The 23,725-nt window shown below is 39.3% G+C and overlaps 1 protein-coding gene across 16 annotated transcripts in view; it reads left to right on the top strand.

Moving 5' to 3' along the window:
- Positions 1-23,465, top strand: part of si:ch211-285f17.1 (sickle tail protein) — a 500,571-nt gene extending 477,106 nt beyond the window's left edge. For 11 of the 16 annotated variants that reach the window (XM_052017057.1, XM_052017061.1, XM_052017059.1 and 8 more), the window contains 10 exons: positions 39-186; positions 1,438-1,990; positions 2,115-2,295; positions 2,644-2,798; positions 6,193-6,336; positions 14,476-14,595; positions 18,222-18,296; positions 18,438-20,159; positions 20,642-20,770; positions 21,467-23,465. In XM_052017057.1, the coding sequence (XP_051873017.1) occupies positions 39-186; positions 1,438-1,990; positions 2,115-2,295; positions 2,644-2,798; positions 6,193-6,336; positions 14,476-14,595; positions 18,222-18,296; positions 18,438-20,159; positions 20,642-20,770; positions 21,467-21,949 (3,710 nt within the window). In that variant the 3' untranslated portion in view covers positions 21,950-23,465. Of the gene's footprint in view, positions 1-38; positions 187-1,437; positions 1,991-2,114; positions 2,296-2,643; positions 2,799-6,192; positions 6,337-14,475; positions 14,596-18,221; positions 18,297-18,437; positions 20,160-20,641; positions 20,771-21,318 lie in introns of all 16 variants that reach the window. The other 5 variants (XM_052017058.1, XM_052017066.1, XM_052017071.1 and 2 more) reach the window with 5 other exon arrangements.
- Positions 23,466-23,725: the final 260 nt, after the last annotated feature.

Genomic DNA, 23,725 nt, shown 5'->3' with positions numbered 1-23,725 from the left:
AAGTCTTTCTCATGCTTTGCTTTTTGTTTTATCTCCAGTTGAATTCCCCACTTTGCAGAATAAAATGCGGGCAGTTCTGCGAGTGGAGGTGGAAGCTGTGAAGTTTTTGAAGGAAGAGCCCCACAAGTTGGAGAGTCTACTAAAGAGAGTCAAGAGTATGACGGAGGTGCTCACAAGTTTAAGGAGGTAACATCCAACTTGTTTATGTGCACTGTAATGAGGATTAGCTTTGCTTTTTAACAGTAGGCTTTTATTTTGTTTAAGAAATATGATTAATTGAACTAAGACTGCCTTAATTGTTTTCAGTAGAAAGATTTGGCTAACACAGGAGAGGTGTATTTAAAAGACTAGATGTCTATGTATTCTGTGGAAAGACTATTTAAAGGCTTTGGATTTTTTTAATGCCTAAAATAGCTTGAAAATCCATTCAGACTTCATTCAAACTCCTCCCTCCAGACTCCAGGTTCTAAGAGTTCCGTTCAGCCTAGCACAGTTTGTAATTGTGAAAGCTGTGATTAATTCTCAAATTATTCATCTTAGAAATTCCTATCTTCTTCATGGTTAATAGTCCAGTATTGGTGATCTTGCTATAAACTTATTGCAACTTTTGAATTCTACCATGGAACTTCTGTAAAAATTCAAGGTAGATCTTCCAGACATTTGATTGGCTATCAATTCTTCTACACAATGTCTGTTTCCACTGCTGACTTGGAATGCAATTGGGGAATAGCAGTGAGGAGGACCTCATGCCCTCATTAGGCACAGGGAGCTCCTGGTGAGAGGGAGGGTATGGAATTCAGACTGGGGACAGCAAGGTCAAAGGATTTGAGCAGAAATATTGCAAACGGAGAGCTCTGAACATTTACACCACATGTTAACCAAAGTAACTTGTGGTCTTGCTATACAACTGCGCCGGTTACAAAATCTTGGGTTTTCTGACCTCAGTCAATGTATGTTTAAAAGCTGCCAGTCTCATTGTCAGTACAGGTAAGGTCATTGAAGTGATTAGCCTGAAGTACTAAATAGACAGAGCCTCCTTTTGTCTAGTCTACAGAGGAATATATCCACTTTTCCTACCCTCAAATAGCCCGGGAGTTTTCTGGCTCTGTCTCTCTAATCCTCAAACACTTCATTGGGTTGCTTGCTGAATATTGTTATTACCCCGTTAAGATGCTTGTATTGCAAGACCAAAGATCTGATCATCTGTGTGGGCCACCTCATCTTGCGTTATTAGCCAGCTAATTCATCTCGGTGTGTGTCTGTCTGGTTACATTTGTGGATTTTGTCTGCCTTTCGTCTAAGCTTGCTATATATAACTCTGCATGAAGAAGTGACTCCTTCTAGTCCTGATTAACCCACGTCTTTGCCATAAGTATGTGTTTCATCCAAAACTCACCACACAAAATCCTTAAAATGCTTCATTTTTTTTCTACGCAGACATGTAACTGAAGACCTTTTGAGAGGAGCAGAGTCCCCTCGTCCATCACAGACAAGCAATATAGAAACTACTGTCACAGCTGCTGAGACTGAAATTTCCAAAGATTCTCCTTTGCGAGTTCAGGAGCCTGCTCATGCTGCACAAGCAACTCTCCCTCTAAGCACCTCGAGCACGCTCACTGAGGCTCAGAATTCCCTGGTGAAATCAGAGTCGCATTTGGTCGTCCACCATGTTCAAAGTTCTCCTGTCCTAATTCACCAATCCCACCACTCATCGGCGTTGGTTCACCCGACCCAAAGCCCCCTGGCCATGCCCAAACAGCCACACAGTGTATTATCCAGTGTCCAGCCACAGCTTCAGATCTCTCCAGCTGTGGTCAAACCATCTCAGGAGTCAGCAGATGGAGTATCTCAGACCCAGAGTGCTGCAGTTCACCAGTTTCAGAGTCCACCATCAAGTGCCCAGGCTCCTCCTGGTCAGAACATATTCTTCGATGAAATTCAAGCTGCGACAAATACCAAAAAAGGCATTCACCGAAAAATGACCATCGAGGTACTCCTTTTGCACTTGTGGGATGAATTTGATTGGTGGTCTTCCTGACAGTTTTAAGTGTGTGCACAGACATCGGCAACCGTGTTTAACTGCATTTAAATCTGAGGGTCTATTTTGATTACAGGCAGCAGAGAAAGAATGGGAGGAAAAGAGGCAGAACATGAATCAGTATGATGAGAAGGAGTTTGAGCGACTTCTGGAGGAGGCACAAGCAAATATGATGAAGGGAATTCCTAGCCTGGAAGTAGAGCCTGAACAGAAACCAACTGCAAAGTCAGAGGAAGTGGACGGAATCAAACAATTAGGTATGCGACATTTTCTTTTGTGGCAAGGAGAAAAGTTAAGGTGAGAGGGTAAAAGAACAAAATTCTCTAAGGTTCAAAGTCTAACTGGATTACACCAACGCTCAGTTTTCCTTTAGTTACAGCTGTGGTAAGTTTGAGTGGAGGCTTGATTGATATTAAGCACCAGAAATGAACTCAATATATAACAGGTAACCCGTTAGTTATAAGCCTTTAAGGGGCTGAAAAGCAAGATTATATTTTTCACTCAAGTATCTTTGGCCACCTTCCCCATCTTACCCTCCTTCCCAACATCAATGAGCAAGTGTCTTAAGTATGGCAGAGTGATGCATGCTGCTTGGTTTCTTGCAGAGGAGGTGCCATTGTTTGAAGCAGGAAATGAGAAGCCGATAAAATCTCCGCCACCGCCACCGCCACGCAGATCCTATCCACCTGGGTCTGGTCTGACAACAGCGAGGTCTGGAGAAGTGATACTTACTGCCAAGAAAGAAAGTAGTCCTGTCACAGTAGGTGTTTGCTTCTGGACAGTAAATTATTGTGTTAATCTAATTATTACACAATGTTATTAGGGCAGGCTGGGGAAACTGCACAAGTAGTCTTGTTCCGTGCAGATAAGATACAATATCTTTATTAGTCACATGTACATCGAAACACACAGTGAAATACATCTTTGCGTAGAGTGTTCTGGGGGGCAGCCCGCAAGTGTCACCACACTTCCGGCACCAACATAGCATGCCCACAACTTCCTAACCCGTACGTCTTTGGAATGTGGGAGGAAACCAGAGCACCCGGAGGAAACCCACGCAGTCACAGGGAGAATGTACAAACTTCTTACAGACAGCGACCGGAATTGAACCTGAGCTAACCCCTACACTACAGTGCCTGCCCTCTACACTACTGTACTTGCATTGCTTCTGTATATTTCACTAAATGATAAGCATTCATTTTGCTGATCGTTCAATAATGAACCAGAGCTACCTATCCTCAACCTGGCATTCTTAAGGGCTTTTGTATGTGCATTTAATTCGGCCTTCCACACTTGGGATTTTCAGGTCCCACCATTCTCTGCGTTTGCTCCTGACTGACCACGAGAGACCTATCTGAGGAGTTCCCTTCTGGTTCTAAAACAAAAACAGAAACTGGTGGACATGCTCAGTGCCTGTGGAAAGAGAAACAGAGCTAACATTAAGACCCACATTAAAATTGGAAAGAGAGGGAAAACAATTCTGTTTTTTGCTCCCTTGGAAATACCTGTTTCAGTTGAGTTTGATTATAGAACAGTACAACACAGGAACAGGCCCTTTGGCCCATGATGTTGTGCCAAACTAATTAAGCTAATGACACCCAATCACTTCTGCCTGCACATGGTCCATATTCCTCCATTCTCTGAATATTCATATGCCGATCTAAGAGCCTCTTAAGCTCATGGAATAAAATGGGTGCAAAAGCACATCCTGCCATTCCCAGATAGCACTTGGAAGTATCTGTTTACTACTTCAATGGTTTACATTATTAGTGTGGCAATAAATTTATCTATCAACATCTGTCAAACAAACTTCTCGGTACGCAGGGTTTCCCAAACAGCTTTCTTAAGAGGAGGCATGGCTTTCGGAGATTGCACTCTGTTGTGTTACTTGCATTTTTGCAACAAAATATTAAGGACAATGACCCCATCAATGGTAGCTTCAGTAATAGACATACAGTATCAAGAATGATGTCAATAAAGGTAACATTTTAATTTTGAGCTCCTTAATCATTTTGAGAAACTAAGGTGGATCTTCATTCTTTGGGGGAGCTTGTTCTGGCAAATTTTTCAAAACAGTTTATGTGCAAAGTTAGGTTTTACTGTGAATATTGCATTCAGCGATAGCCATTCATATATTCTTAAAGCCTCCTGTGGAGAACTGAAATAGTTAGTATTTCCTATTGCCAACTTGATGAGATGTTTAATTTGTCCTTAAATCTCTAATGTCCAAACAGAAATAAATTATGATGATGCCCTTATAGTTTTATGCAAAACTAAATAATTGATAATCCAATAGAATGTTGTCATCAACATCTTAGACTGTTTGTGTGCTCCAGGGGAGAAATCTAAGTCTTTCCACAGTGATCAGGCTAAATTGCCTTGTTTCAGCAAGTGATCGATAACTCTCCGTGCAGTAGTTAGTGCTACTGCCCTGCAGCTCCAGCAAACCAGGATTATTCTGACCTCCAGTGTTGTGTATCTTAGAGTGGTACAGCATGGAAACAGGCACTTCGGCCCAACTCATCCATGCCGACCCTGGTGCCCACCAAGCTAGTCGCATTTGCCTACATTTGGCCCATATCCCTCTAAGTGCCTCCTATCCATATACTTATCCAAAAGTCTTTTAAATGTTATTGTACCTGCCTCAACCACTTTCTTTGGCAGGTCATGCCCTGTGCCCTTCATGTCACTCTAAAATCTTTCCCCTCTCACATTACCTACGCCCTCTAGTTTTTAGTTCCCCTTCCCTTGGAAAAACACTGTGCGTTCATCCTATCTATACTCCTCATGATTTTATACATCTCTATAAGGTCATCCCTCAATCTGCTACATTCAAAGGAAGAATGTCCTAGCCTGCCCAACCTCTCCTGATAACTCAGGCCCTAGAGTACTAGCAGCATCCTCATAAATCTTCTCTGCACTCTTTCCAGTTTAATGATGTCTTTCCTATAACATGGTGACCACAACTATACACAATATCCCATGTGTAGTCTCATCAACATCTTGTACAACTGTAGCATAATGTCCCAACACCAATACTCAGTGCCCTGACTGATGAAGGCCAGCATGCCAGACGTCTTCTTCACCACCCCATCTACCTGTGATATCGCTTTCAGCGAACTATGTACTTGTGTTCCTCGATCCCTCAGTTCTACAACACTGACCAGGGCCTGACCATTCACTGTACAAGTCCCACCCTGGTTTGACTTCCCAAAATGTAACACTTCGCACTTATCTGAATTGAAAGCCACTTGCCAGTCCCCGGCGCACTTACCCAACTGATCAAGATCCCCCTGTAATTTTTTGATAATCTTCTTCACTGTCTACGATACACCTATTTTACTATCATCACAAACTTACGAACCATGACTTGTACACTCACATCCACATACGTGTGGAGTTTGAATGCATGGGTTTTCCCCGGGTGCTTCAGTTTCCTCCCATATCCCAGAGATGTGCTGGTTGGTAGATCAACTGGCCACTGTAACTTGCCCCCAGTGTAAATGGATGGTGGGAGAACGGGCGTGGAGTTATGGACTGTGAAATTGAATAGCTTACAGAGAAATAAATAGAGAATGGGATTGATGAGATTAATCTATGAGCCAACATAGATTTGATGGGCTGAATGGCCCCATCTTTGTTTTACAAAAATGTGAAAATATGGAAATATCTGCATGTGAGGAGCAAAGTTGCAGCCAATGAGCTGCTGGGGTGATGTTTCATAAGCAGAAATGTTGTTATCTGCATTGATATAGAAGAGCTGGTATTAAGGATTTTTAAACTTGGGGCAGTTCTGTGGCATTCTGTGGAAAGATACATCAACATTTTCAGTGATAAAATATATTTCCAATTTCCTGGGTGAATTTTACACTAAATAAGTCAAACTTCGACACTCGTGTTAATTATTAACAAGTACAGTGGCGTGTTGTAAGATGTATAAAGCTCTCCACCTTGTTCTTGTAATATACTTCATTCACCCTCAGAAGACAAGTTTCCACTGCACCAAGGAGATAATATACCTTTCCCACATTGGCCACGCTTGGCTTCTCAGAGTGAGATTAGCAAATAAGGAACAGTGTCGTGCTATAGATTCTACTATTTCCCATTTTTATTAAAAGTATATAGGATAAAAGGATACTTGTTATTTTTGACAGTCTGAAGAGAATAGCCCAGTGCTACTAAAATCTCCAAGGAGTCCTGTGGAAGTGAAGGATCTGACACTGACCTCTGCACCAATAGCTGCTTCTGCCATCAAAGAAGATGAAGATGAGGGCAACCGGATAATGGCAGAACTACAGGTAAATATTGATGACCCAGTAGTAAATGATTCAATGAAACAAACTGTGCTAACCATAGACCTGTGTGCAAATGTTCTCAAATCCATGAAGTTAATTTAACATGGCAGTCAGACTTTATTGCTTCCATCAGAGATTTGAAAAATGATTCTAAGGTTATGGCTTTTTAAATTTTTAATGACTAGACCAGCTTTGTAAGAGATGTTTCTCAATCCATTTAATTGTGGAGTAGGTTGAAAGCCTAGGGCCACGAAATTCCCACTGTCGGCTCTCTGTGGGCTGAATCTGGCAGAAGAGATGAGAGGACTGCAGCTGAAGAAAATCAGGGAACCTTGCCTTGAGGTTCTGCACAAACAACATCTGCAGGGTAATTTAAAATGGTGTTGACAGAAGACTGAGAAGTGATCAGTCAGTCAGTCCCTGGCTTGACAAGGCAAAGTGAAGAAAATAAAGGGAAATCAACCAGAAAACAACAGTAGCAGAAAGCTTTTATAGTTGCATTTGGCAAACAAAGCCAAATATGCTGATTTTCATTGCAGTGTTGAGATGCAGATTGGGTCTTTGGAAGACTAAAAATAACATTGCTTTTTCAACGGGCTGTCATGTGTTATTTGCAATGAGGCCTCAGTCTTCTTTGATTCACCTTTGGTGAAAACTGGCCTCTTGTATAATATACAAAAGAATCCATAACAATTAAATTGCCAAAGAAAGCAATAACCCTGCTTCTACTACACACAGATATGCTTGCACATCCTCACTTGTTTTGAGTTTGGGCTCGGCAAATATATTTGGGTCTTTTGGGCATTCCTCAGTTTTAATGCCCCTTAAGGGTGGGTTGAGCTGTGCGAGTGACTGCAGGCCAGAAAAACATAGCTGCCTTTGCAACCAATGATCATTCTCATGTCACTGCCTCCTCTGTGACCTTCTTGGAACAATTTCACTGCAACTGACGTATTTTGTTGTATTGCAATTGAAGTATGGGCTGCTCTCATGGGATAATAAACCAAGCAGTAAAACTGTGAACACACATTCGAATGTTGCCAGGTGAAGTGATATTTGTTACCATTAACACATTGCCATCTTATGTGGCCTTGTGTATCCTTGGCAAGCCTTAACAATAATGCAAATATTTGATTATGAGGTCTTCCAACATGTTGCAGAACAGGAAGCAGCCAAAGTAATTAAACAAATCATGCCCAGCAGTTTAATACCCCATTCACTTTATGGATGGTAAGTCTGTGGGGTAAATAAACCAAAACAGAGCTGTTGGAAAGCATCAATAAGCTCCTTGAGAGGGAGCTTCCTCGGGCACCTCTGATCATTAACTGCTTGGCTAGACTAATATTAAATCAGCTGCCTCCAGTGCCAGTTGTCTTGTCTTTCAGCTCGGGTCGCGATGACTATGGACTAAGTTGCATTGCTGGCCTTTGTCATCACTTCACTGACGTACGGAGAACATTTGTGAAGCCGGGTGTTGGCTTTGCGTGAAACTTGTACAAGCTTGTTGGCGACTTTCAGGCAGTTATGAACATCCACGTGAATTAGGAGAAGGAGTAGGCCACTCGGTCCTCAAACTGTTTAATGAGATCGTGGCTGATTTAAGTGTAACCTCTGTGTAACTGATGCATACTCCCAGTAATCTTTCACCCCTCGCATGTCAAAAATCTATCTACTTCAGCCTTAAATGGTTGAAGACACAGCTTCCACCATCCTTTTAGGAAGAGCATTCCAAATACATTCAACCCACTGAGAGAAAAAAATTCACCTTATCTTCGTCTTATATGGAAAACCACTTATTTTTAAACAGTTGCACCTAGCTCTAGGTTTTAGAGAAGACATCCTCCACAATCACACTGTTAAGACCCTCAGCATCTTGTGTGCTTCAATCAAGTCTAGCCCGTCTAAACTTTCCTTCACTATTACTCCACAGTTGTTACATTTGCAACCTTGCAGCAAAGGAGTAGGTTTATATTTTAGACAACATCCATTAAAGAGAGCTCAGTGATAAAAATAAGGAACTGGTCAAATATTGGCAATGGGAAATCATGGAAGGAAATAACACTCCCTGCTGAATCTGTTCTGTGAAGCAACATTGCTCACTGTCTGGCTTTAGTTAACCAGACTTTCAGTTGATAAATTGAGAAAGCCAACCGGTTAGTGAACAATGAATGGTGTTGTTTTAATGTGCTTGGAAAAAGTGACAATGGATTGAGTAGTAGGTTTTGGTGCAGTCTGACTTTAAAGTGGGGTGATTGCTGTAGCTGGGCTTTTGAAAGGATGTCCACATCATGACGTGCTTGTCAGCTGGTTTATTTGATCACACTTATCGCAAATTCTTCATGAATTATTCATACTTGTTTTAAGGGAACCTTTTTTGCACTTTGTTATTCTCTCTGGCACATGTGCTGCCATTTCGTTGACAAGTGACATTAGCTGCTTAACATCACAAGGAAAGCTGGGACCTCCATTTGAATGCAGTATTGTGAAATGCCTGTCAGCCCAATTTACCTGCAGTGGGCTATGGTGAATTGGCCAATGTGAATAAGAAGTTTGCAGCACCTGTTGTGTTGTGTCCCTTTCTTTACTTTGATGATAGAATTATTATGCTTGTCTCCCTGATGAGTATTTTGGATCTGAGTGTACTAGGTACATAATACTTTTACGAAGAAAGCCAAATTTTAGTTGTGAATAGTCTCAACCGTCTGTTTTGTAATGTGTATGAAGAAGCTGCAGTGAATGCTTATGGTTGAGTTAATGACCCAGTAACATTTCATTAGCATATTGCTGCTTGTTTCTATATATGGCACAAATATCAAGTGACGACAAGCTACATGTTTCTAATATCACTTGGTGTAAAGTTTTAATTAAGATCATCAGATGGAGCATGTATAGAAGTATATCTTGTTATATTATTTCATCACAAGCGAAAAAATATAAATTGTTGGACTGAGCAGCATAATCTATGCAGGACTTGTGGGAGCGATTTTTAAGTTAAATGTCAGCACATTAGCATTTGTGTCTGCAATGTGACTGGTATCCCCACTGATATGCCAACATGTAATATCTCACATTACGGTTAGAAACCAACAAATTGAACTGAAACTAAAAAATTGACAAAAAAAAATCAAACATCAAGTATGAGGCTACCCAATCAAAAATAATTCTGAGACATTTGCTGATTAATTTATTAGTGGGGAGGGTGGGAGGGAGGAGCACTGAAATTAATTAGTGGTGCATTCTAATTTTCGGGGTGTTTCTGACCTGACCATTTAAGTGACGTGATTATCAATGACCTTATTACTGAAAATGAAAGTCAGCTGCTGAGAAGAAAACTGGAGCATCTACAATGAAGTCTATAGATCAGCAAAGAAGTAGAATTCTGGAAAATATGATGGTGATTTTGCAGGCTTTACTGAATTCTGCATCAGCCTATTTGTCCATAGTTATTTTGGGCTGCCTGTTGCAGTTGTTGTGAAATAAGGTAAGATTTCTTTATTAGTCACATGTACATTGAAACACACAATGAAATACATCTTTTTGCATAGAGTGTTCTGGGGGCAGCCCACAAGTGTCGCCATGCTTCCGGCGCCAACATAGCATGCCCACAACTTCCTAACATATACGTCTTTGGAATGTGGGAGGAAACCGGAGCACCCGGAGGAAACCCACGCAGACACGGGGAGAATGTACAAACTCCCTACAGACAGTGGCGGGAATTGAACCCGGGTTGCTGGTGCTGTAATAGCGTTATGCTAACTGCTACACAAGTCACCGATAATCATGTCACTTAAAAGTTCAAGGCTGAAACACCCCAAAGATTACTACTGATTAATTTCAGTGTTTCTCCTCCCCACCCAGCCCACCAATAAATAAATCAGCAAATGCCACAGATTTATTTGAGATTAAATAGCCTCACACTTGAAGTTTGATTATTTGTCTGTTTCCTATCTTCTCTCCAATCTGTTAAATTCTATGCCGTAATTTGAGATGTCACACTCCTAATGTATCAGTGGGGACACTAGCAAAATTATGGTGTCAAATGCTAATATGTTCATCCTCAATCTGAAACACTGTCTAATATGTCATCAAAAAGACTCCTTTATTCCATTTAAACAGTTATATCCACCCTGGATGTACAAAAGGAGCTCTCTAAAAACTATAGGTGCCTGAATTTTGCTGGTGGGTTACATGGAGAGGAGGAACACTGAAATTAATCAGTAGGGCATTCTAAGATTTGGGTGTTTTCGCCTTAACCCCTTAAGTGATATGTTTATTGGTGACTTCACGAAAATCAGTTTTATTTCACAGCGAATGCATCAGGGGCAGCCCAAAAGAACTATGGACAAATCAACTGATGCAGAATTCAGTAAAGCCTGCAAAATCACCATCATATTTTCCAGAATTCTACTTGCAGCTGAAAATGTCGCTGCTGATCAGTGAAGTGGAGCACTTTGATTCATGCCTCAGCCAGTTGTTTCATCCTGCTTCTGTCAAAACATAATTTTAAGATTTAAAGTTTGATTGTGAACTTTTGAGGCAAGTTATAAGAGACCTGGTTTGGGGAAGGCTGCACTATTTCAAACTGCCCTATTGGAAGCAATCTACATGAATTTTTCACTCAATTAAATTTTGGGGAGGCGCAAATTGAAAAAATAAATTCAAGTCCAGGTACAGTGATCTGATTTCTGCAGGTAGACAGGATTAGGATTTCCACTAGAATCTCTTCAGGTTGATGGCAATGAATGGATAAAGGTTTTTTTACCTCGGAGAGCCAAGTCTGAGCACTGATTTGGGAAGAGCTCTGGACAATGCACAAGACCTGGCCATTCAGTTGCCTTTCCAGTCTTTCCTAAGTGGGACTCGGGATGTCTTCTGAACTGGAGGAACAGAAGGGTCACAGCTCAATGACATCTGAATATCAGAAATTAGTTCAACATATGAGGGCAAAATGGTATTTATGATAATGCCTGCTGTCATTCAAAATGGGGAAGAAAAGATGACGGTATTACTGAGTGACTTCTTACAGTTTGGAGGTGGAGCAAAGCATTAGCCTGTGTTCCAGCTGAAAGTAAATCTCGAAAATAAAACCCTTTCCATGATAATTTTGGCGGAAAGTGTCAGTGAGACTGAGGTAGTCAAAGCAAGACAGGCCAGTGTGTGCACGAAACCTTCATTCCCTTTTCCAGTGCTGCATTAGGATGCAATGAGGCTACTGGCTGAAAGGGGGAGGGCAGCTGGAGTTCAAAGGTCAACACATCTGTGCCCCTACTGTGCCACTGGACATGGCGCTGAGTCCGGGGCCAGAGCACAGATGTACCAGACTTTTATATGTAGCATGGCCCCTTTCGTCTGAATGAGATTAGCAACCTTGGTTGTAAAGGTTGTTATTTTTTATTTTAATTATATTTTTAAGTGATTTATATCACTTATGTTTTGAGCACATTCATTATTTATTTGTAATAGTTTTATTTGATTATCTATGTCCATTCAATGTTTTAAAATGTCTCTGAACATCAGGGGTCTTTGACAGCAGAAAGCTTTCTCCATGGATGGGGCCTTAGGAATCTCTGCCTGATGGCTGCTCGTGGACTGTTGCATTTCACAGGAAGGTAACAGCAGTGAGGCCTCAGGGGCAATTGGACCTCTGGGCCAGCAAAAAGTGTGGCTCCATTAATAGTTGGGAAGGTGGGGGAGGGGTGTGCAGTGCGAGGGGGTAAGCACAGGAAGTGGGCTGGATCGAGTTTGACCCATGGCACTCCGAGGTCAAACCCCTGGAGGAGCCTCTCTGCAGCACTGTGGCACTCCGAGGTCAAACCCCTGGAGGAGCCTCTCTGCAGCACTGTGCAATTTTCCTTATCAGCTTATTGTGTGATCACACACTTTATTCAAGGTTTTGCCAGATTGTATCGTATGCATTTTCTACACAGCAGTCCACTTAATAATGTTGGGACAATTTTTTTTTCAAAATTTCAGGATATATAAGTCAGTGATAAACCTTATTCTGATTCTGAATATTTGCATCTTTATGGATGAGCACATTCTTTCACATAAAAATCTTCTATCCAGAACAATCTACCATCTCACAAAGTTAAAATTTTAGACATAAGTTTTGATTATTGTTGAAATGTTTTAGCCAGACAACTTTGATAAAGGTTAATGCCCGAATGGTTAAGTTTACACACCCTGATTGAGGTCCCAAAGTTAATGAGAGGCCACACTCTCTCAAGCCTGTCATTGGATACAATCCACATAGTTCACATTTTTCTCTATGTCACAACAGCAGAAGAAATGGATCTGTTTAGTTGTTGAGCCCATGTTAATACCGTTTTCTGCAGCAGTAGTTTTCTTGTTTGTCTTTGTTTCCAAAAAAAGTGTGTGGTGTTTTTTGTCAGGTTTGTTCAGTTAATTCTGAGATTTTTCAGACTATTTCTTTCTGCTGCACTGCGGGAGGTTGCACTGAATTGAGCACAGGAGGAAATACAAGAAATTTAGGCCTCCAGGCAATGATTAATGTGAGCAGAGCACTCCAGTACCCTACCCTGCTGTGTTTGCAGTGTGAGGTGTTAATAGCATGTGGTCTATTGGGAAATTTGTTGAATTCACAAGTGTTCTGCATTCTTGTGAGTGAGCCAAGGTTGCAAAGGTTAGATGTTTAGTTATCAGTTACGGCTACTAATGCTGAAATGTTATCTAGTCTTAATACTTGACAATAAATTCTTTCCAAAGTACAGTTATTCTTTCCAAAGCTGTTACTCAGCACATGCCAGACTTGAGAGGTGGAGATTAATCAAACATGCTGGTCGCTCCCTCGGCTCTGCCCACCCACAGCCCTGCCACCCTCAGCCCAGTTACTCCCTCGGCATGGCTGCTCCCCTGGCACTGCTCATCCATGTACCTGGTCACATCCTCTAAAATGTTGGTTACTTAGTTTGGCTGGATTATAAAATACCAAAGAGTACAGCTTTTACTGTGATAAGGTGCTGGTCACTGAATCAGATGGTGTTCTATTTTAGAATAATGGGGAATTTTTTTTGTAATCAATAAATATTCTAGCAATTTGTTATAGGATTTCATTGTGGTACTTTTATAAAGTGGGCATTGGATATAAAACATTAAATTTAATGGATTAACCAGATCTGGTTCAGATTAAGTTTTACTGACCACCAGAATGAGATGTTGCACTTAATTAAAAAAAAACTCTGTGAAGCTGATGACAAGTCTTCATTCTGTACATGTTTACAGTTTGATTTTAACGATCAATGGAATTAACATTTACCTTATCAAAAAATGAAGTTCAATATGTTTTGTTTGAGAATTTAATTCATATACAAATCTGTTAGAAGTGTCATCTGATTGGTATTTCTCTCCTACTAGAATTTGAGAATGCTTTGTTCTATGATCACAATAAAAGCAGCATATTTACAATTAGCAAACCTTTGAATATTTTTGTAACATCAGTGGAATTCCAACAAATCTGTGAATTGTCATTGTCTGCTGTGAATTAAACCTGATCTGTGGCATAAAAAAAGACTTGAATTTACATGGCTTTCATGACTTCAGGACATGTCAAAGTGCCACAGGGCCAATGAAGTACTTGAAGTGCCGCCGTGTAGTATTGCAGGAAATCCAGTGAAATTGTGGACAGCGAGCTCCCTGTACAGTTATCCGATAATGATATGTAATCTTCTTTACTGCTGCTGGTTCAAGGATAAATCTTGGTCAAGACACCATGGAGAAGCTTCCTTTGAATGCAGTGTGGTTTTTATGCTCAAGTCGGATTTGAACACACTGCTTTCTAATTGAGAGGTGGGGAAGTCATCCGGTGAACCAGTGGATTTGTACTTGGACAAGTAAACAGAATTGTCAACAGAACTTGTTGGCGTACAGTTTGCATGCAATTTTTTTCAAAGAGTAGGTCAGTGATAAAGTTGAGTAGCTTGTTGAAGTAGGATATTTTATTACCGCTTTAATGATGTAACTGTTGAATATAATGTACTTTTGATGATCTCTAACAGCAAGGGTTGGACTCCCTATGCCCTCTGATTTTCTGGTTTAGCTGTATTAACTAAATCCCCAGACTCTGTGTAAGGTGATATGTGGGTGATGTATCTTTGGCTAACATCCTGTACTTTAATCTCTCAGGCTTTCCAGAAATGTTCACTTATGGATGTAAGTTCCAAAACAGTTGTTGAACATCCGAAAGTTGAATTACAAGCCAGAGATGTAAGGTCCACAACCTTATCACCCCCTAAAGAAAAGAAGGTAACATGTATGGCATCAGAATATGAGCTTGCTGTGCTCTACTCTTTCCTACTTCAATACTAACCCTGCTGAAGCCTATATTCTGAAAGCTCTGTGAATCTGGTGTGAGTTGTGGCCAAAGTGTCTTATACCATTTCTACAGTGATTCTGCACATACAAATGATCAGTTGCCATGTAGCCTTTACCTGACATTAACTTCTTCAGCTATTGATCTGTAGGGAGACAGATTCCTTCTTATAAATGTAATTTAAAATTCTATTCATTGAATTGGATTAAGTACTGCGTCGTCAAGGTTTTGAAGGCTGGGCAGTAACACAACAGTGCCATGGAATGATACAGCATGTGAGCTGGTGACTTGGCCCATTGTGGGTCCTTTGGCTGGCAATCCAATCAAGCCCCTTTCCTGCCCTTCCCCCCACCTTTCTGTGATTCTTTTCCCCCCTTTCAGTCAGCATCACTCTGATTAATGAACAATACGTAGCTTACTTTACTATGTGATTGCAAGGCCACTGTCATCCCACTATATTTCTTTCTGACTCCCACTTTTAATTGGAAAGGAACTTCACTGTGCATTAATGCAAATAGAACATGTAAGTAATTGCCAGATCCACCAATTGTCCAGCATTACTGAGCAAGATTTAGCATTTAGTTCCTTCATTGACCCATCCTTATGAATAGAAGAAAGAACCATGAATAATGCATTTATGTTCATAAAATAGAACATATTGTTAAAAATTGGAAGGCTTTGATGTATACTGTGTGTCTCATCTGATTGAATAATGACATTATAATTGAGTAACTGGGAAGACAAGGTATTTTCACATTCAATTAAATACCTCCTTTAAAGTAAACAGAAATCAATCTGACAAAAATGTCAAACAAGAAAATATTTCAGAAGTTTTTCCCTTTAAAAAAACAGTGTAATTTTGAAGTCTTTTCTTCGATGATATCTGCTATTTATTTGATTTGATACAGATCAATACATTTTTAAACTTGCAAGATGGTATTGCCAGCAGATGGTAATCTATTTTATTTGCACATAAATGATAATTAACATATTGTAAAATTTCATCATATAACAAAGTTTTTCCAGCCCTCTACCATAATTCCCATTAGCTTAGTGAAAAACAATAAACCAAGGAAAAGGTAATACGTTGAAAATTTGGATCTTTTCAAACCTTTTTTTTTTGAGGATTGATAACCTGGTTCTGCTAAAGTACAGAATCTGATCACAAAACGCAACATTTGCTTAAGTACAAAGTGGTGTCATGCTTGAAAAAACTTCACAAATATATTAACCATCAGTACATACACTTTATAAACCACATCAATTTACATTAAAAGATTATATGTTATGTAAAAGCAAATACTGTTTTGTGTAACTTATGGATAGTTCCAAAATTGATGATTTCATTAAAAAAATTATAAAATCATTGTGGTTGTTCAAGACACTTTGGTTGCTGGTGCTGACCACTTCTTGGTTGCATGTAAAATCCTCCTAGCTCTGTAAAATCAAAAGGTAGTCAGTGCTGAGAACTACCTCAGTCTTCCTTTTGATTTACTTGGTGAAAAACAACCTAACCGCAAGCATGGAATTCAGTGGCACAAGCTACTGCTGGTCCTAAGATTTGGTTTCTAATGTCTCAGAATTTTAGCTCAATATTACTGTGCGTTTGAAATAAATCCTTAGGCTGTTAACTCGCTGAAGCTTTTCACGTGATTTTGCTTGAATCTAGACAGAATAGAAAGTTTTTATGATATTATATTGTAAAAAAAAACTTTGTTTTCTTGGCTGATGGAGTGATCTGTGTCCACGGCCCCACTCCTTAGCAGCAGAACATCTCACTTTAATTTCAGTTCTTTAACTTCGCTCTGCTTCCTTACTTGTTTAATCCAAGCTCTGTATTGATTATGTTTATATGGAAATATATTTTGTGTTGATAAAAATTAAGGGGACTAGTGTGCATTTAATGTGGGTTTGACTGTTGACAAAAAATGCATGAAAACTGGTTTTATACTTCAATGTGCATAGTTTATATTCTGCAACACTAAATGCTGGTCCAAGAATCATTGGGCCATGGGTAACAAAGTTGAGGAGTTCTACATTAACAGTGCATATTAATGACAATGATGATCATTTCATGCAGTAAATCAAGAGAGTCCCAGACAGCTACCAAAGATGGCAAAACACTTACTGACCTGACATAAGGTCCATAAGCAAAATATCAAATTAGTTGAATGAATCAGTAGATAAACCACAGTGTAAAATCTATACACCCTATTTGCAATGGTATAATAATTTAAACAAAATGCAAATTTTTAGACTTTTCTGTCAAACTGATCCTTCATTTGACTTCTGTGATTGCTTTTACTCTCAGTTGGAAAGAAAACATTTAAGTTGAGCTTTAAAGTTTCTAATTTCCTTGTTTTATAAATTGCAAGAATCACGGTCACTAATCCAGCACAGCCCCTATTATCTGAATCTGTTTGATGCTACTGGATTGACCAGCATGCATTTAAGTGGTATTACAAATTCAATGTCATACTCTTTTCTGAAGTCTACTTTTACTTTAAAAACAATCCTGACTTTATTTCACAATTGATTCATATAATGGGAGTTGCTGAGTTCTTTGATTGCAATGCAGTTTCTTTTGCATTTGCAATCTATTTTTAAACATCTGTGTTTTCACTTTTGAGCAGCTTTCAAGTAGAACATAAGCTGAAGCAGTATTTTAATTTTTGCTGCCACAAGTAGTAACAAAAATCCTCACGTGCAGACATTGGATTGATACTTAGATTGGCTTCAGTAACCGCCATGTCCCTATAGAAGTTAGAATGAAAGATTTCTGTGCCTATCAGCCAGACTTTATTCATTTTTGTTGCAGTACATTCCATTCAAATTACTATTGCTGATTTGTGTCTGGATTTCTGGTAACAGGTAATTTGAATTGGGGGATAAAAAGCTAGTATTCCAGCAATAAACAAAAGATTTCAAACAACGTGGATGACTGAAAACTTTATAAACACTGAAATCACAGATGTCCTTCAGTCTCAAGTTTGAATCAATACTTGGTTGCTGTGTATGGTGTGAATCAAATTTCTTCAAAGGCATTCCTGCTCCTTTAATATTTCTTTACTTGTATTAGCTTATTTGGGCTTGCTTGTTGAAAACCTAGGGTGTTACTGTCGTCCTTTTTGTTTTGGAGCTTTGGCTATTGGTGACTAGCCTTGGTGCTGCCAGTGTTTCTTTCGAGATCTGATGCTAAGGGCTGTTTGGAATTTGATATTCGGTGACTGACAAGCACCAATCTGTGACTCATGCTATTCAATCTTGGAATAATTTGTGGAGTTTTGCTGCTGTTTTGTGCGGTCAGTTTTTACTTTGTGAATGTTTAATATGATGTATTTAAGGTAGTAAAACTCCATGCTAATATTTTTGTTGACTGACTTGGAATATTTTTAGTTGCATAGTGCATTATGCCTGTGATAAACTGCACTGCAAAAAGGTGACTGCAATGTATGTTGCAGACTTTAAATGCTTTATGGTTAAGCTGCTCTGCTTAAATACAATTCCTGATTTCCAGAGCATTTGTTGTGCAATAACTTGTCATAATCAACTATCCTAGCAGAGACCAGACACTTTTGGCGAACAGGTTATATGCACAGAGAATGAATACAAGGCTGTGTTGGATTCTAAAATGGTGAGTAATCTAAAATGGTGGCATCTGAGAGCTACTTTCTGTTACAAATTATTAATATCTTATTATTAAAAGGTATTTTTGATTCAAAGAAATTGCATTGCAGAATATTTTTTTATTTGTAGATTTTCTTTTTTTTTGCAGGTTTCTTGTGATACTACAATGGCCTCCAACGTGTTTGTATTCCATAATCAACCAGCACTTACTCAAATGGAGCTTCAACCACAGAATGAGAATCCTTTGCCTTCATCACTACAGAAGAAAACGACAAAATATTTAGATGAAGAAGAGAAATCTGTGCTCGATCAGGCGTGGGTTGCCATTCAATCTGTTGAAAATAAGGAAGATGTCACTCTAGTGAAAGAGCTTATGCCAGCAATAAAAACTGATGAATTAATTGTGAAGATTGATACAAAAAATGGGCTGCAGGATTTTGATTCAGCGCATGGAGCGGACAAGTCAGTGTGTACAAGTATTTCCATATCTGAGGAGGTTGTTGGTCAGAGTCTTCACCCCAAGCTGAAGAAAACAAGTATAGCGATACCTCTACTACAGTCCACTAAAGTTCTAGACCAGCATGACTCATTTGCTAACAAATGTGAACCGTTTGAATGGGAAATGCCAACAGCAGACATGAGTACACAGAAAGAAAACTATAGCCAGCAGGTGGTATTGAGACAGAAGCCCCTCAGAAATGTTACCATTAAATATTTGGATGATGTTGAATCTTCAAGCTCCTCTGGTGAAGAGTCCCCAACGAGTGACAACATTGCATTCATGATCACAAACACTGAGGTCCAGGCACTGTCCAGTGGGGAGGTTAATGAAATTGTGAATAAGAAAGGGGAATCCATCCAGACTGTGAACGTAGATGCAAATCAAGAAATGACAGCACATCAAGATAGTTATCAGGAGGCTGGTCAGGAAGACTCAGTACTTTTTATGGATAGAAAACCAGTAATTATTATCTTTGATGAGCCAATGGACATCCGATCGGCGTACAAAAGATTGTCAACAGTGTTTGAAGAATGTGATGAAGAGTTAGAAAAGATAATGGCTGAAGAAAAAATAGAAGAAGAGAACGAAGAATCTGAAACATCCAACCTTGCAGAAACATTAGAAGAACCCACAAAGATTAGTGATGAAGTGCAATTGAAAAGCATTTCTCCTCCCATGGATTCAGTACCCAGTTTGGTGTGCGATAAAACTAATGGCCTGTTACACCTTGGTTCCGCTGAAGTCAGTGAACCAAAAGAAAGTAAATCTGGTGCAATAGAAGGTGAGGACCCAAAATCAGATTGTGTAGAAGGGGGCCCATTTGCCAATAAGGCAGACAACAAGAAAAAGTTTAAATTCAAATTCCCAAAGAAGCAGTTTGCAGCTCTGACCCAAGCTATTAAAACAGGCACAAAGACTGGGAAGAAAACCTTGCAGGTCGTTGTTTATGAGGATGAAGAAGAACTCGATGGAACAGTGAAACAGCATAAGGAAGCTAAAAGATTTGAAATTGAGCAGTCGAAAAGCAAAGATGAAGCCCCAGAACCAAGGCAACTTAGCTGCACTGATGTGGCATCTAATCCATCTAGAACTGACCAGATTCGAAAAAATACTTACAAGACCTTGAATAGTCTTGAGCAAACCATCAAACAGTTAGAAACAACTATTAGTGAAATGAGCCCAAAGATGGCAGAGGAAAAGTACACAATGTGCCCTTCAAACATCAGTGAATTATCTCAAGGGCCTGTATCATGGGATGAATCCAAATCTACTGATTACCTATTGCATTCCACTGCAAAGGCAACTCATACCACCAAGACCAAACCACCTCTCCTTCCAAAAATCTCCACAAAATCAAGTGAACAGCAGGTGTCCTGTTGTATTTTTTTTTAATCTGCTACATGTGGGTGAAGTGGTTCCTCTTTCTGGTTTCTAACACCTGAAGCGTAACTGGTTAATGGTTTGGTGGACATTGGTGTTGGGCAAAGCTAATGTTTATTAATCTGAAAGCTGATTTGACCTTTGTTAATTGAAACTGTAATGATGCTTTGGTCTAACTGGGTGTTTGATCTTCAGGTAATGTAAGCTGCTTATAAAATAACTTTTATTTTCCACCTATGCACTTCTAATCAAGCTTGAATCTGGTTGAAATGGGGACCACATTTCTGTTCCCTGTGCATGTAAAGGTAAATGGATTTCTGTAATGTTTAGGGTAATGGTGATCCACAAGGAGGCTATTTCTTTTCTGATCTTCTGGAGATTTGCTCATCTACCTTGTGATTCAGATACGTTTGCAGCAGTAAGGGTATTCTATACTTTGTTTTAAGTGCAATAATTTGGTTTTCTTGTAGGGTTCAAGTCTGATGTCCCCTGCCAGCAGAATGCCTGTCTCTGTGGGATCAAAATTACGGCAGCAACAAGGAAATACAGAAAAGGTGACGAAACAGAAGCTCCAGGACGCCCAGCGACAGTTCCGACAGGTAGTTTTGTTCTAGAACTCTGTCCAGAAAATTAAGAAGGAAATTAAAATATTTGTGAATCTTAAAGTTTTCTTCTTAATTAAATGTCAATGTTACAATATCTGATTTTAATTATTCAGTTAATTTATGAACCGGACCTGGTATCAGCTTGTAATTGCTGATGAACTGTGAAATATCCTGTGTCTTTGCTGTAATACTCTTTGAATATTTTCCCATTTCTCTGTCAGTAACCACTCGTTGAACATCTGTATCCTCTTGTGCAGTAAACCCATTAACAAGCAACTTACTATTGATTTGTTTCCCATTAATTTTCCGTCAGGATTTATAGTGTGTGATTGGAATGGCTAAAATAACCAGATTTAACCAATATATCTTAACTAACTACCATAATAATGTATGTCTACTGAATGGATTGTAATATGAGTGACTAGTTAGTTTATTTTCCAAGCTTGCGTTCTAATAGTAGAAATGCATGGTTCTAATAATCTCAATAATCATACTGTTTTATTTTCTTTCTTTCCACATTTATATGTTGTGGGATTTACCAGGTCCGTTAAACTCCTGCAAGGCTCACCAGGATAATAAGGTTCTGCACTGTTAATTCTTTTGTCCGCCTGGGACTGTTCTGGCAGGTCCCATGGCTAAAATGTTGGTGGCTCTCTGACAAACTTTATCTCCTGCCGTCTTTGTTTGCAGGCTAATGGAAGTGCTAAGAAACCTGGTGGGGAGACTAAGGCTACCTCCCCTACTTTACCTGCTTCTAAGATCCCGGCCCTTTCTCCTGGCTCTGGGAAAAGTAGCTCTGTGTCTGGTTCTAGCAATGAAAGCACTAACCATCCCAGTACTTCCAGTAAACATCCCTTATCCACTGCTAATTCCCTCGCTCCAACTTCAGGGCGTAATGCCCAAGTTCCATCTGTGTCCCATATTCCTTCTACCTCTAATGGCTCGCTTAAGCTTCATGCTCATAGCCCTGCCATAATGGGCAGAGGACAGCCTCTTTCTTTTCCAAATGGCAGACCCTCTTCATCTTCCTCATCCTCTTGCCCATCCCCGGTTTCTCCGACCTCACTGACTCAAGGGGCGAAGAGTATCCGGACAATCCATACTGCTAGTTTTGCAAGCTACAAGCAACAGAACATCAACCCCAGCAAATCCACCGTCAAAGAAACGGCATAGAGGCATGTTGGAACCCTTCCATCTTTAACTTTTTTTTCAAAAAGTTACAGTAGAATGCTTTTCATTTCATTATGATTTTGTAAAGTTCCTCACATAGTTGCATTCAGCGTAGCCAGAATTAACAGATTGTTGTAAACCTGCGAACACTGAATTCCTTGTGTGGTTTCAATGGAAATGTGAAGTAACTTGCAGTGTTTCTCCTGTAAATAATTATTTTAGTTGAGCAGATTCAGAATCAGGTGGTATAATAAAAGATTGGGTGTTGAGGTATAATGAATATAGTAGCAAAGACATTCACCTGCTGGCAACATTTTTTTTTCAAGCACATTGTTTTGTATTCAGAGTATATTTTCACATTGTGCAGTTGGCATTGCTTTAACTGTTGTAAAGTTTGAATAACGGACACTGGGATACTGATATTAAAGCTAAGGCATAAATTATTCCATACCAAAACATCACAATAGGAGGGTGGGGGTGGGGGAAAGCTGGGGAACTGTAACAGAGTCAAAGGCGAAACAGTGACAAGGCAACTGCACACACAGTTTGCACTGAATTAAACTTATTCAGTATATTTGTTATTAGACTGCTATAGTAAGAATATGACATAAATGCTTTATTTAATGCTTGTTTCTTAATCCTAGCAAATGGATTTTACCTGCAGCTAATAATGTTAAGTCACAGACAGCTACTTGTAGCTTAAGGAGACAATATGTTGCATTTTTGTTGACCATAACTAGCTACATATTTCATTAAAGCAAGAAGTAATCAATACTCCCAATTAAGGCTCCATTTCCACTATTGGGAGTTCTTATAAATAAAAATGCTTCACATGATGATGAAAAAGGGATGTGATAATGCCGATCAAATACTTTGTTTGGATGAGTGCAAGACTGGTGTAATGTTGTAGATATACTATCTGTGTTGTACTGCCATTCTCTCAATAATAAAAATATAAGTATTGCTTTTTTTGGAGTGATGGATGAAATGCTGTTTCCTATTTTGCATCAGTTTTCATGTAAAGCTAACTATTCTTTTTAATTGCTGCAAACTTTGTTTGTACTTCCATTTAATAGTCCTTAAGATATAGTTATACAATTGTTTTGAAACTAATTTTTTTGCCTAGTTTCATGAAAGTGAATGCTAGTTGCAGTTACTTATTAAAAAAATGTTAACCTACATTAAGAGACTTGTAAAACTGGCAAACCTATATGTTTTGTGTGTATATGAAGTTATACACAATATCTGCTTATAAATCTGCAGGGATGCTTATAGTTCTCACTCTAGTACCAAAGTTTGTTTATTTGCATGTCTTTTTATTATAAGATATATTTTAAGAAACAGATGGGTATATGTGATCTATAAGATGGGGCATGTTTGCACATCCAGAGGTTTTTTTTGTACATAGTTTTGTTATTTGTAAAACATATTATATTGTAAAATACAGCATTGTGGTGAACTGCAAACTCTAGCCTTGTCAAGAAGCAATGAAATAAAGGGCCGCATGCTTGTAGTTCTATCTTTTGTCATTTGAGTAATGGTATGTGAATCAGTATAATTCATCTGAGGAATACTAAGGGTCCATTTACCACCTTTCTTTTACACTCTCCGGGTCTCTCTGTCTCCGTCACTTTGCTTAGTTCCCAGTTGTTAAAAAGATGAACATGTAGAGATACTTCACCAACATTTTTGCATCACAGCAAAAGTTTGATACTGCTTTGGGAACTGTTTGAGGGTCTGCATTGCCATTATCCAGAAGGACTACTCCTATCCCAGTGG

The sequence above is a fragment of the Pristis pectinata genome, chromosome 5 (assembly GCF_009764475.1).
Source record: "Pristis pectinata isolate sPriPec2 chromosome 5, sPriPec2.1.pri, whole genome shotgun sequence".
NCBI lineage: Eukaryota > Metazoa > Chordata > Chondrichthyes > Rhinopristiformes > Pristidae > Pristis > Pristis pectinata.
This window is presented reverse-complemented; position numbering and strand designations above follow the sequence as displayed.